This window comes from Clarias gariepinus, chromosome 26 (genome assembly GCF_024256425.1).
Source record: "Clarias gariepinus isolate MV-2021 ecotype Netherlands chromosome 26, CGAR_prim_01v2, whole genome shotgun sequence".
Taxonomy (NCBI): domain Eukaryota; kingdom Metazoa; phylum Chordata; class Actinopteri; order Siluriformes; family Clariidae; genus Clarias; species Clarias gariepinus.
In genome coordinates this window covers 20,891,233-20,904,355 of record NC_071125.1, presented here as the reverse complement: position 1 = coordinate 20,904,355, position 13,123 = coordinate 20,891,233, and the positions used below count along the sequence as shown (strand labels likewise).

The following is a 13,123-nucleotide window of genomic DNA, read 5'->3' as shown; positions in this document are numbered from 1 at the left end:
ACAGTACAATCCTAAAAGCTGGCAAAAAATTTTCCTAATAGAACAACAAGAACTTTTTGCTTAAAACTGTAGTCGCATTTTATTAAAAATAAACTTAATAGTCTTATCTTTTATTTATTTGTTGTAATCTTATTTTAAGAAAGTGGAGATAAATGTAACTATGTTCAAGATACTGCATGATTGTGTGTGAATCCTGCAAACTTGATCAATTAAACATGTCATTTTGATTTGTGTGTGTGTGTGTGTGTGTGTACTCGTCAGGTCGTAGCACGTTCCCACGGAGCTTCATGCCGCAGGAGAACCTGTTCCAGTTGGTGCCTTCGAGCCGCACACGCAGCTACAACGGAGACAGCACGCTCGCGTACAGCGGAGACCTGCGCACCATCGGCTGGAGCGACAAAAGCAGCCAGCGCAGTTCTGCCAAATGTAACTACACACACACACACACTCTCTAACTTTCTTTGCTCATGTTGTATTATGCCTTAAAGTCAAAAATCAACAATTGAAATAAATTTTATGATAATTTCAGTTCTGTTGATATAAACATATTTTCATTTGCATTTAGGATTCATTTTTATTACAATTTATTACAAATAAAAAAATTTCACATTGTTTAGTCTAAGCATTTTTTTTGTCCCTGAGAGGTGCAGTGGTAACAAGCTCACCCTATGATCTGGAGATCGCAAGTTCGAATCCCAGATTGTGATGCTATAGCCTTATGCAGCGGGAACCCTAGAGAGATCTGATTGGCCGAGCTCTCTCAGTAAGGGGGGGAAGAGAGGCACTTTAGCGCTTTCACATCAATCGCGCTCTTGATAGGAGAGTGACCTAATGACATTTAGGAATTGGCTACTACAAAATTAGGGAGAAAATCTGGAGAAAACCCAGGAAACCTTTAAAAAATACCTATCTATCTATATATATATATATATATATATATATATATATATATACTGTATATATATTTTTTTTTATGCAAGTGTCCTATATATATATATATATATATATATAGAACACTTGCATAAAAAAAAAAATTCATATAGTATTTTTAATCTGACAAAGTTCATGAGTTGCGTCTAGTCAGGAAAGACATGCTTTCGAATCAAAAAGTGTTTTTTACTGTCAATTAATAATAAAATTATTAGGTGTAACGCTCTAAAGAGAGTCTTAAACACTAAACCCTGGATTTTTTTTCTTGAGTCAGCCAGACATAATAAAAACAAAGCAAAAGTGGGATCGGTTGTTCAGTTCGTCAGCTTCAGACGTTCCTCCAAGTTAAAGAGGTCGACATTGGAGTGATTCACGGTCTGTGAGTTCAGTAGAACAGAGAATAATTCACAGTCAGCAGGTCTGTTATAAAGTAGACGTAAATCAGTGTGAATGGTAAAATCTGGCTGAGATTATGTTTGAGAATGGTTTGCGGTTCATTGTGGGACTGTGTTTGGAATGTAGCTGCTATGCTCACGTCAGTGTGGTCTGTGTGTGTGTGTGTGTGTGTGTGTGTGTGTAGCTCCGCGGGCGCCGGTGAACTGGCGTCAAGGAAAGCTGCTGGGTCGTGGAGCCTTTGGCGAGGTTTACCTCTGCTACGACGCGGACACTGGCAGAGAGCTTGCCGTTAAACAGGTGCCCTTTGCCCCCGATTGTCAGGAGACCAGCAAGGTAAACATTACCACAAGCTTCCTCTAGCTCTCAGAAAAAAGAGAAAAAAAACTTCATATGTGTGTGTAATCTTGAGCTCCGTGATGTTGCTAAAGAAAGCGGTGCGCACAGATCATCATACACCTGCTACGAGTCGTTCAGAATCTCAGTCTGACTCCTATATGTAGTATCTGAATACGGGGTTATTCCTGTTTATGCATATCAGAACGTGTCATGTATACTGTAGTACATTCACCTAGATTTGCATGTTAAAAATAAACTTTAGCTCCAGTGTACACCAAACGTGTTTGGTCTGAAATGGTACTTGACCAACACTCATCAGAATCTCGTAAACAAGACATTGACACAAAGTCAGGTTTACACGTTTGGTTCTCTCTCGTCATCTACATAGGAAGTGAACGCACTTGAATGCGAGATCCAGCTCTTGAAGAATCTCCGTCACGAGCGCATCGTCCAGTACTACGGCTGCCTGCGCGACCCCGACCAGAGGAAGCTCTCCATCTTCGTCGAGTTCATGCCAGGGGTGCGTATGTCATCGAAAAATTCATGGATTATAATAAATTATGTTAACACGCGCCGAGACAGCATCACGTCAACGTGAAGGTCGTTAGAAGAAGGTTGGAACAGTACATGTAGACACATGCAAGAAAATGATTTAGAGCAAGTATGACTTTAAATAAAAAATAAATACAGTTGTGATTAAACAGACACAGTAATTAATAAGTATTTGGCATGATGATGCTTTGAGGATCATTTAGTGTTAGGTACAATTTGTGCAGTTTTATAAGGAAATTAGCTACCAGGTTTTACTGAGAATCCTGCAGAACCACACACACAGTTCTTCTGAAGAGATTGACTGTTGCACCTGCTTTTTTTTTGGCAATCAAAACTTATCAGCTTTATGGATAAGGTGTTGGATCGCTGATCAGGAGGTCCCCGGTTCGAGCCCCATTGCCGCGGGGACCCTTGAGCAAAGTTGTAGTACCCCGTTAGTAACTGCCACAGAAATTAGGGATATTTCTCTAGGGTGGGTGTATCCGTCGTCCGGTGTGCGGGGTGGCACATAGATGGGCCCGTTTATCGGTAACTCGATATGAAAAGGTTTGCACTTTAAAAAAAAAAAATAACAGGAAGCCTAAGACTATTACACAGTACTGTATAATTACTGAACTTCTGACCCAGGTAAAAAATAGTTCGGGTGAGTTTTCGAAAACATTTTAGTCATCCACTATCTGGTACATGTGCTTTATTAATGAGTATTATTAGTCTCTGGACAATGCTGGAGTTGTTTTTGTTTCTATTTGAGCAAAAAAAAAAAAATAATCTGATCACAGGAAGTAAACATGACCAAGATCCAAGTGTCCCTGGCCAAACAGCAGTCCTAACCTTTGTTAGCACTGCAGCTTAGTTTTATAAGTTCTTTAATGAATTTTTTTCAATAAAAGAGAAAGCTTTAATGAGACACAGGCGTGTTTTTTTGCGACTCGCTTTAAGAGTCTTACTCATGTTGTCTGGAAAAAAAGGAGAGGGATTATATATTTGACCAAGGTCTCTGGAAGAAGATGTGGTTTTAAGTAAAGCACACCAACACACACATACACACACACACACAATCTCCCCTTATATGGAAAGGATATGACTTCAGAAGAGTAATGTGTCAAAAAATATGTAACGGTTTAGAAGAATGAAGAGGTAAGTAAGTACTTTGAGAGAAAGGTCGTTTCTCATGGGTTCCTAAAGCTGCTTACATACAAGTCGAACGTTCTAATCGTTCTAATTCCGCAGCTCCAGCTAGAAGAATGAACAGAGTGACCTCATCTGAAAGCTTGTATTCTAAGAGCGTCCAATTTATTGTGATATTCGTCATGTTTCATGTATAGAAACCCATAATGACAGACAGAATCCACTGGAAAGAAAGAAAGAAAAAGAAAAACTGATGTCTTTGATGCTGGAGGTTTATTTGACGTCTGCTTTTTGGCCCTGAGCGAAAGCTTTATATGTTTTTCACAGAAAATGCTCCTATTGTGGTTAAACACAAGATGTCAGATTTAATAGGGAGCAAAAAAGAAAGACCTTTTTTCTTTCTTTTTTTTTAGATTATTCTGTAGGACAAAAAGAAACAGGACAGATTTAAGGAGAAAAAGTAACAATGGTCTTTTACAGGCTCATTTAAATCATAAATGTTGTTTCTGGATGGTTTGGGAGCGTTGGTTTGGGATTACTGGGAACTGACAATGTAACTGGGAAATCGATTAACAAATGCATAATAACTCGCTGTTTCTTTGCTAACATGATTAATGTGGGCGGAAAAAAATAATAAATTCATGATTTTAATTGATTTATGTGCTAAATTCATGTTTTGTTCTGGGAAAAAAGCTTTTAAAGCTCCAAATTAGCAAACAATACATGGCCACATTATATCAACAGAACGAGCATATGCTAATATGGCATGTTAGCTAATTTAGCTAATCATAATCATTTGTGAGAAACATGTTTATTGTGACAAATGTTAAAATAAATTGATAATGCAGAATCCAGACTAAGATGTTAAGACATTTGTCTCAATCTGCGTTAAAGGCTACTACAAGTTAGCTAGTCGGCTAAATCGAGCCTTAATAATAGTATTCGGAAATCTTGATTTAGACATGTTTTTTGCCATTTTATAAAATTTTAAGTTATTAAACAGTATTATTGTTTTACACCTTATATTTATTATTGTTACAAATGACGGAGTACTACGATTTGTGTTGTGTTTGTTTTTGCAAAGGCTAGCATTGGTTAGCTAGCTAAGTTAGTCGTTTAGTGGTTTGAAGGATTGCATTTATAAAAAGAGTAATGCTAATACTTATAGATTGAGTCAAAGGGTTTAATATGGGTGCATTCCTAAAATAAAATATGAAGTAAAGGATATAAATGTAGATATGCATTAAAGATACTGTACAGATATCAAAACAACTAGGTTAGCATGTCGTAGAGCAAGATTAAGGGATCAGGGATGAGCTTAAGTGCTCGCCGAGGTGCTGAGTCGACTGGAATTTGCTTTTCTCGGCACAGACCTCGAGGAGACATTGTTTCCAGAATTCGAGGCGAAAACAGGAAGGCGAAGGAAATGCGGGACACATTAGCCCGCTCGGATCGGATTGTCAAAGAAACACACAAGCACACGGTTTGGGAATAGAACCGGCTCTATATCTGGACAAACACCTCAACACACTTCCAGTTCCAGCTGGGTAAGCATGTGGAAACTGGGCTCCGTGTGAAAAACACGCCGAAGGACACGTCTTGGCAGATTCTGTCTTCTTGTTTTGTGCTGTCACAGGAGCGCAGTGTTTTTCTGTTAGAGTAAATCATGGGATGTGTTTTTTCCTTAACGATATTTGTAAGAAGTAATATATAACTGTGCACGCTAGAAAACATGTTTTTTACTATTGTTCCGTGTGCAGAGATTTGAGAAGGATAGAAAGCGAGGAAACATAAATGCGCTGAACAAATTCTTACTGTATAAACATCTTAACTATAAGTTAAGGACAGAATTTCTGCTTAAAATATGTTATGGGAAATAATAATGTGTTTATGTTAAACTCGTAAAAATCGAAGTTTGAACATTTACAAACTTCATTTATTGCAGTAATATGAGGCGCGTGTACATAGACCCTTAATATTCTACTAATAATGAGATTAATAGCCATATTTTAATAAAAAAGCGGTGGATAAAACACCTCAATTTTTTTGTGGAATTGAGAGTGGTGGTGTAAATCGTTCAAAATCTGTTGAATAGGTAAATATTAGCCATGTAAACACTTGATCCGATTGTTTCCGCATGTTTGCCCCAGGTGAAGGTAATATTAGCCGGCGTGACAAGTTTCCAGGAAGTAACTTTCACTTCCATTCCTGATGGGTAAACTCAGCTCTCTCCCACCTGCCTTTACTTTCGCTGTCACGTTCTGGGTGTAAAGGCAGGTGTTGACGCCGTGGGCGGAAGGAGCAGGCATAGAGGCAGAGGGGTGGTGTAACCAAAAAAAGAGTCTTTTTAATGATAATTAAACAAAGTATAAATAAAGATACAACCAAAGGAACAAACAAACTTAAATGATACTTAACTTTGTGCTAACAGGAGCTCTCTGGCAAGACACAGACAAGGGGAGACACATAACACGCCCTGCGGCGAGACACCTAACACGCCCTGCGGCGAGACACCTAACACGCCCTGCGGCGAGACACCTAACACGCCCTGCGGCGAGACACCTAACACGCCCTGCGGCGAGACACATAACACGCCCTGCGGCGAGACACATAACAGGGGGACAAACACAACAGGACATAAACGAGGTGTGGAGCTGAAACGAGACACTAGGGAGAACAGGAGACACTAGAGACACAGGAGACACTAGAGACACAGGAGACACTAGAGACACTAGAGACACTAGAGACACAGGAGACACTGGAGACACTGGAGAGGACAGGAGACACGTAACGACGAGACGAGAGACCAAGAGAGGGACAGGACAAGGGCTAAAGACATGGCAATCAGCTAGGCATGGCTTCTAGCTAAACATGGTTAAGCATTGCTTAACCATGGCAGTTAGCTACACATACACCTAGCTAAGCGTGTCTTCAGCCCCAACATGCACTAAGCTATACTTACCTACTAGCTTAAACACACTAGGGAATAGGGGCACAGAAACACAGACAAAGACTACCCAGTGGCTAGGCGAGGCAGCCCTCCAAGGCTAAGCGAGGCAGCACTCACAAGCTAGTCGTTACTCCAAAGCCCGGAGGGACCGCACTCTAAACCTAGGCACACTGGGACGCTAGGGGGAGAGGAAACACAGACAAGGGATACCCAGTGGCTAGGCTAGGGGGCCCTCATAGGCTAGGCTAGGGGACCATCAAAGGCTAGGCTAGGGGACCATCATATGCTAGGCTAGGGGACCATCATAGGCTAGGCTAGGGGACCATCCAAGGCTAGGCTAGGGGACCATCATAGGCTAGGCTAGGGGACCATCATAGGCTAGGCTAGGGGACCATCATAGGCTAAGCTAGGGGACCAGCAAAGGCTAGGCTCAGGACACATCAAAGGCTAGGCTGAGGACACATCAAAGGCTAGGCTCAGGACACATCAAAGGCTAGGTTCAGGAAACATCAAAGGCTAGGCTGAGGACACCTCAAAGGCTAGGCTAGGGGACACCTAAAGGCTAGGCTCACTGGGCAACTCGGGAGAGAGGAAACACAGGATAGCTAGAGACACAGAAGGGCTATGGCTAGAAGCATGCTAGTACTGTAACTGTACTATAAACTCAACATAGCATTTAGCTAATCATGCTCCTAGCCACACATACACCTAACTGCTTACCTGCTCTAGCTAACCACAAGAACACAGGAGGACAGGACCGAATCAGCTCCACTAACACAGACACACAAAACATACACAGAGACATTGCCAATAAGAGAGCCCAAGTTAACACAACTAAAATCAAAATACAAATTAAACAAATAAAAACAAACCAAAATGCCCACATAACTGACAGTGGTTTTAACCAAAAATGCTCGACCCAGTTTCCCAGTCTAAACAGCTATTTATAGATTGGTTGATGGCTACCTCGGTTCAGGTGTGCACTGCATCACCTGACCGAGGTGCCTGCTGGGAAACTGAGTCGGCCAACAAAAACTACAAACTAAAAACAGTGACCTCTAGTGGAGGACCCTTACAGTACCCCCCCCCTTAAACCGCTCCTCCGGAGCGCTATTGGTGGTCCCAGGGCACTTCCCTGGTGTCCCTTCACCCGACCCCGACGGGCTAGCTCCCATAGTCAACTGTGTGGCGGAGGCAGCACCGGATCGCTGTTGTAGGCCGGGCGGAGGGGGCAGCACTGTATTGCTCTGAGAAGTAGAGCCCTTGAAGACAGTGCTGTGTTGTCCCCCAATCCGGGCGGCCGATGCAGTACTGGCTTTTCCTCCGCCGTGCAGCGGTGGGTGCCCGACATCGAAGCCGGGTGCTGGACGCTGTGCTGGGGTGTCGCTCCGAAGGCGGTGAGCCTTGAATAAGGGCTACTGGACGAAGGTGGGGGCCTCCACATGAGGCCTGCTGGTGTTGCTGGGACCTCCTCGAGGCGCTCGGCGGCTGCTGCTGCTGGGACCTCCTCGAGGCGCTCGGCGGGTGCTGCAGCGGTGGCCTCCCCGTGAGGCTCGAAGCGTGCTGCAGCGGTGGCCTCCCCGTGAGGCTCGAAGCGTGCTGCAGCGGTGGCCTCCCCGTGAGGCTCGAAGCGTGCTGCAGCGGTGGCCTCCCCGTGAGGCTCGAAGCGTGCTGCAGCGGTGGCCTCCCCGTGAGGCTCGAAGCGTGCTGCAGCGGTGGCCTCCCCGTGAGGCTCGAAGCGTGCTGCAGCGGTGGCCTCCCCGTGAGGCTCGAAGCGTGCTGCAGCGGTGGCCTCCCCGTGAGGCTCGAAGCGTGCTGCAGCGGTGGCCTCCCCGTGAGGCTCGAAGCGTGCTGCAGCGGTGGCCTCCCCGTGAGGCTCGAAGCGTGCTGCAGCGGTGGCCTCCCCGTGAGGCTCGAAGCGTGCTGCAGCGGTGGCCTCCCCGTGAGGCCTGAAGGGTGCTGCAGCGGTGGCCTCCCCGTGAGGCCTGAAGGGTGCTGCAGCTGTGGCCTCCACGTGAGGCCTGAAGGGTGCTGCAGCTGTGGCCTCCACGTGAGGCCTGAAGGGTGCTGCAGCTGTGGCCTCCACGTGAGGCCTGAAGGGTGCTGCAGCTGTGGCCTCCACGTGAGGCCTGAAGGGTGCTGCAGCTGTGGCCTCCACGTGAGGCCTGAAGGGTGCTGCAGCTGTGGCCTCCACGTGAGGCCTGAAGGGTGCTGCAGCTGTGGCCTCCACGTGAGGCCTGAAGGGTGCTGCAGCTGTGGCCTCCACGTGAGGCTGCCGCTTTAGTCCCAGCCCCCTCTGCTATGCCTTGGTGGGTCGAGCATTCTGTCACGTTCTGGGTGTAAAGGCAGGTGTTGACGCCGTGGGCGGAAGGAGCAGGCATAGAGGCAGAGGGGTGGTGTAACCAAAAAAAGAGTCTTTTTAATGATAATTAAACAAAGTATAAATAAAGATACAACCAAAGGAACAAACAAACTTAAATGATACTTAACTTTGTGCTAACAGGAGCTCTCTGGCAAGACACAGACAAGGGGAGACACATAACACGCCCTGCGGCGAGACACCTAACACGCCCTGCGGCGAGACACCTAACACGCCCTGCGGCGAGACACCTAACACGCCCTGCGGCGAGACACCTAACACGCCCTGCGGCGAGACACATAACACGCCCTGCGGCGAGACACATAACAGGGGGACAAACACAACAGGACATAAACGAGGTGTGGAGCTGAAACGAGACACTAGGGAGAACAGGAGACACTAGAGACACAGGAGACACTAGAGACACAGGAGACACTAGAGACACTAGAGACACAGGAGACACTAGAGACACAGGAGACACTGGAGACACTAGAGACACTGGAGAGGACAGGAGACACGTAACGACGAGACGAGAGACCAAGAGAGGGACAGGACAAGGGCTAAAGACATGGCAATCAGCTAGGCATGGCTTCTAGCTAAACATGGTTAAGCATTGCTTAACCATGGCAGTTAGCTACACATACACCTAGCTAAGCGTGTCTTCAGCCCCAACATGCACTAAGCTATACTTACCTACTAGCTTAAACACACTAGGGAATAGGGGCACAGAAACACAGACAAAGACTACCCAGTGGCTAGGCGAGGCAGCCCTCCAAGGCTAAGCGAGGCAGCACTCACAAGCTAGTCGTTACTCCAAAGCCCGGAGGGACCGCACTCTAAACCTAGGCACACTGGGACGCTAGGGGGAGAGGAAACACAGACAAGGGATACCCAGTGGCTAGGCTAGGGGGCCCTCATAGGCTAGGCTAGGGGACCATCAAAGGCTAGGCTAGGGGACCATCATATGCTAGGCTAGGGGACCATCATATGCTAGGCTAGGGGACCATCATAGGCTAGGCTAGGGGACCATCCAAGGCTAGGCTAGGGGACCATCATAGGCTAGGCTAGGGGACCATCATAGGCTAGGCTAGGGGACCATCATAGGCTAAGCTAGGGGACCAGCAAAGGCTAGGCTCAGGACACATCAAAGGCTAGGCTGAGGACACATCAAAGGCTAGGCTCAGGACACATCAAAGGCTAGGTTCAGGAAACATCAAAGGCTAGGCTGAGGACACCTCAAAGGCTAGGCTAGGGGACACCTAAAGGCTAGGCTCACTGGGCAACTCGGGAGAGAGGAAACACAGGATAGCTAGAGACACAGAAGGGCTATGGCTAGAAGCATGCTAGTACTGTAACTGTACTATAAACTCAACATAGCATTTAGCTAATCATGCTCCTAGCCACACATACACCTAACTGCTTACCTGCTCTAGCTAACCACAAGAACACAGGAGGACAGGACCGAATCAGCTCCACTAACACAGACACACAAAACATACACAGAGACATTGCCAATAAGAGAGCCCAAGTTAACACAACTAAAATCAAAATACAAATTAAACAAATAAAAACAAACCAAAATGCCCACATAACTGACAGTGGTTTTACCCAAAAATGCTCGACCCAGTTTCCCAGTCTAAACAGCTATTTATAGATTGGTTGATGGCTACCTCGGTTCAGGTGTGCACTGCATCACCTGACCGAGGTGCCTGCTGGGAAACTGAGTCGGCCAACAAAAACTACAAACTAAAAACAGTGACCTCTAGTGGAGGACCCTTACATTCGCCCACTGGCCTACTGGCTGAACAAGAGCATTAATTGGCTCACATTTTACACATAGTAAAGCACCCAACCAAAAAAATTAATAAAAATTCCTCCTTTTCTGTTATATTTATAGCAGATTAAACTCTTCATAGCGGGGGGAAAAAAAACTTTAAAAAAAACACTGCGCACATCAAAATATCCTATTAAACACACCTTACCAGATTAACCATGTGAACAGCTAAGTGGGGACCTTTCATCGGAAAGATTTCAAAAGCATTAAAGAAACATTGTTTGTGTAAACATAGCTGTAGACATAATGTCAATATGTAAAAATTATCATCATTGCCAAAATATCTTTTTTTAGTTCCAGTGGATAAGTAGATAGAGCTCCCACGGAGGGAAGTTAAGGAACTACAGCTGCTGAAGAAAACAGGCCATTATATACTGAGCAAACATAAATACTGCACATGTCGTTTTACCTACATCATGGTAGTGTTGAATTCTTTATGCTGATTGGTCGGATGTTAAAAGTAAATTCAGCGCCAAATGTAACGCACTTCTAATATGTTAAAGTAACAATACACTCACTCGATGCTCCGTAAATAAAGCTTATTCATAAACATTATATGGTGACACGGTGGCTTAGTAGTTGTCCCCTTGTGAAGTTTGATGTTTGCATGAAGTTTGCATGTTCTCCCTGTGCTGGTGGTTTTCCTCCTGGTACTCCTGGTCCTACACTGTCCAAAGACATGCAAATAAAGCTAATTGGTGTTCCCAAAGTGCGTGAATGAGTGTGTGTGCCCCGCAATAGATTGGCACCCTGTCCAGGGTGTACCCCACCTCATGCCCCAAATCCCCTGGGATAGGGCTCTCCCCGTGACCCTGTATACAGAAAAAGGCAGTATAGACGATGAGTGAGTGATGTTTTCTGTAAAGATATTTAGGTGTATACTTCTTTTCTTTTCTTTTTTAAAAACAACAAAAAAAAAAAAATCTTTCATTTTTTTTCTTGTGAAGCTGCTTTGGGACAATGACCATTGTTAAAAGCGCTATATAAATAAAATTTAATTGAATTGAATTGAATACTTATTTATTGAAGGAGCTTTGTAACAGTCAGAGGTTAAGCTGTAACGAGGGATAGAACAAGAAGGACAACAAGTAGGTGAAGTAAGAACTTTTACAACAAATGAACATAAATGGTAGCAGGAAGTGACTTCTCACAACTTTAAGATGTCCCACACAATAATAGTTCTAACTGTAACAAGTTTTTTTTAACGTATACGACATTCTTTTACAAATTATTAAAAAAGTATACAAAAATAATTATCACAAAATAATTTTTGATCAATTGCTGTTGCAAAAAGAGTAAAGTATTAGTGACTAGTGGAAAATGTACAAATGAAAAAATAAAGAGTAGTGGTGTATTGTGGGCTAGATTGTGATTCTTCTTTGTCATGTTCATCCACTATGTACTAAAATGGAAAAAGGTGCCTTGTCATCTGCACCGAATTGGTTTGGTGGGGTTTATAAGGGACATTTAATAGGGTGGTAAGGACATTCTACGCAGTTATGCTGTACCACCAGACAGGTCTGTGGTGCAACAGCTGTTAATTGTTTGCCGGATTGTTTCGTTGTTACAGTAACCGTTCTTTATTAAAAACATTTTATTCATTTTTGTAAATTTAATATAAAGTTATGGCTTCACCAGACACTCCTCCCTACAATCACATCATCATTATTGTACACCAGATTGTACTTCCTGGCTCTGTGCCGTTAAAGAACATTGTGTTCTGGCATGTGTGTACTGAGTGTTTGTGTGTGTGTGTGTGTGTGTGTTTGTGTTCAGGGCTCGATTAAAGACCAGCTAAAGGCGTACGGGGCTCTGACAGAGAAGGTGACGCGCAGATACACCAGACAGATCCTGCAGGGAGTCTTCTACCTCCACAGCAACATGATCGTCCACCGAGATATTAAAGGTAGCAGCTGCAGAACCCGTCGCTAACACATTAAACTACCGAGATTTTTAAACAGGTTCTTGACATCCAATTAGATTCTTGTTACCATGCAGTTTAACCTCACAGTGAGACTTAACGGGTTGTTTATTGATCCCTGAGGGAAATTGTTTTGTCTGCAGCAGCAGCAAAAAAAAACAGGACACGGCAAATGACAAGGACACGGCAAACGACACAAAACCTTACAAGGACATTACAAGGAGTTACATCCAGTATTTTAAGTGGTGTAGAGTAAAATTCAGAGGACGGTAGAGTGACGGATGATCCATAGCAGTCAGCGTTGCCAACTGTTTTCAATGCAAAGTAGCAAAAGCCTGCAGGAAAAGTCGTTAGATGTCACTAAACGGCATCCTGCGCTAATTTGGGTATTGATTTTATCACCGCATAGTATTTGCATAGCAACTAGCGGCAGACGGAAAAGGTAGCGCGCATACAGAAACTGACATCGGGTCATATTTCTGACTTTATGCGTCTGGCGCCGTGTTGCTACAGTCGCTTTTAGCTGTTCTTTTAACTCCAGTGTTCAGACTGTGAAAGAAGTGTTAAATGCAGCTATAATGTCGTAAATCTCTTGTATATAACGCATCTGTAGTAAATTGGAAAGATTTTTACTATACCAGTGTTTAGTAAATTATTTTATATTTAATATATTTATTGATATAAAACATAAGTAACTATAGTTATTATTGTAAATCT

General features: G+C 44.1%; 1 protein-coding gene across 1 annotated transcript in view; it reads left to right on the top strand.

Moving 5' to 3' along the window:
- map3k22 (mitogen-activated protein kinase kinase kinase 22) overlaps nucleotides 1-13,123 on the top strand; it is a 65,680-nt gene that overhangs the window by 44,309 nt on the left and 8,248 nt on the right. The window contains exons 13-16 of the mRNA XM_053488341.1: nucleotides 262-426; nucleotides 1,511-1,659; nucleotides 2,051-2,182; nucleotides 12,262-12,391. Coding sequence (XP_053344316.1) covers nucleotides 262-426; nucleotides 1,511-1,659; nucleotides 2,051-2,182; nucleotides 12,262-12,391 — 576 coding nt within the window. The remainder of the gene's footprint in view (nucleotides 1-261; nucleotides 427-1,510; nucleotides 1,660-2,050; nucleotides 2,183-12,261; nucleotides 12,392-13,123) is intronic.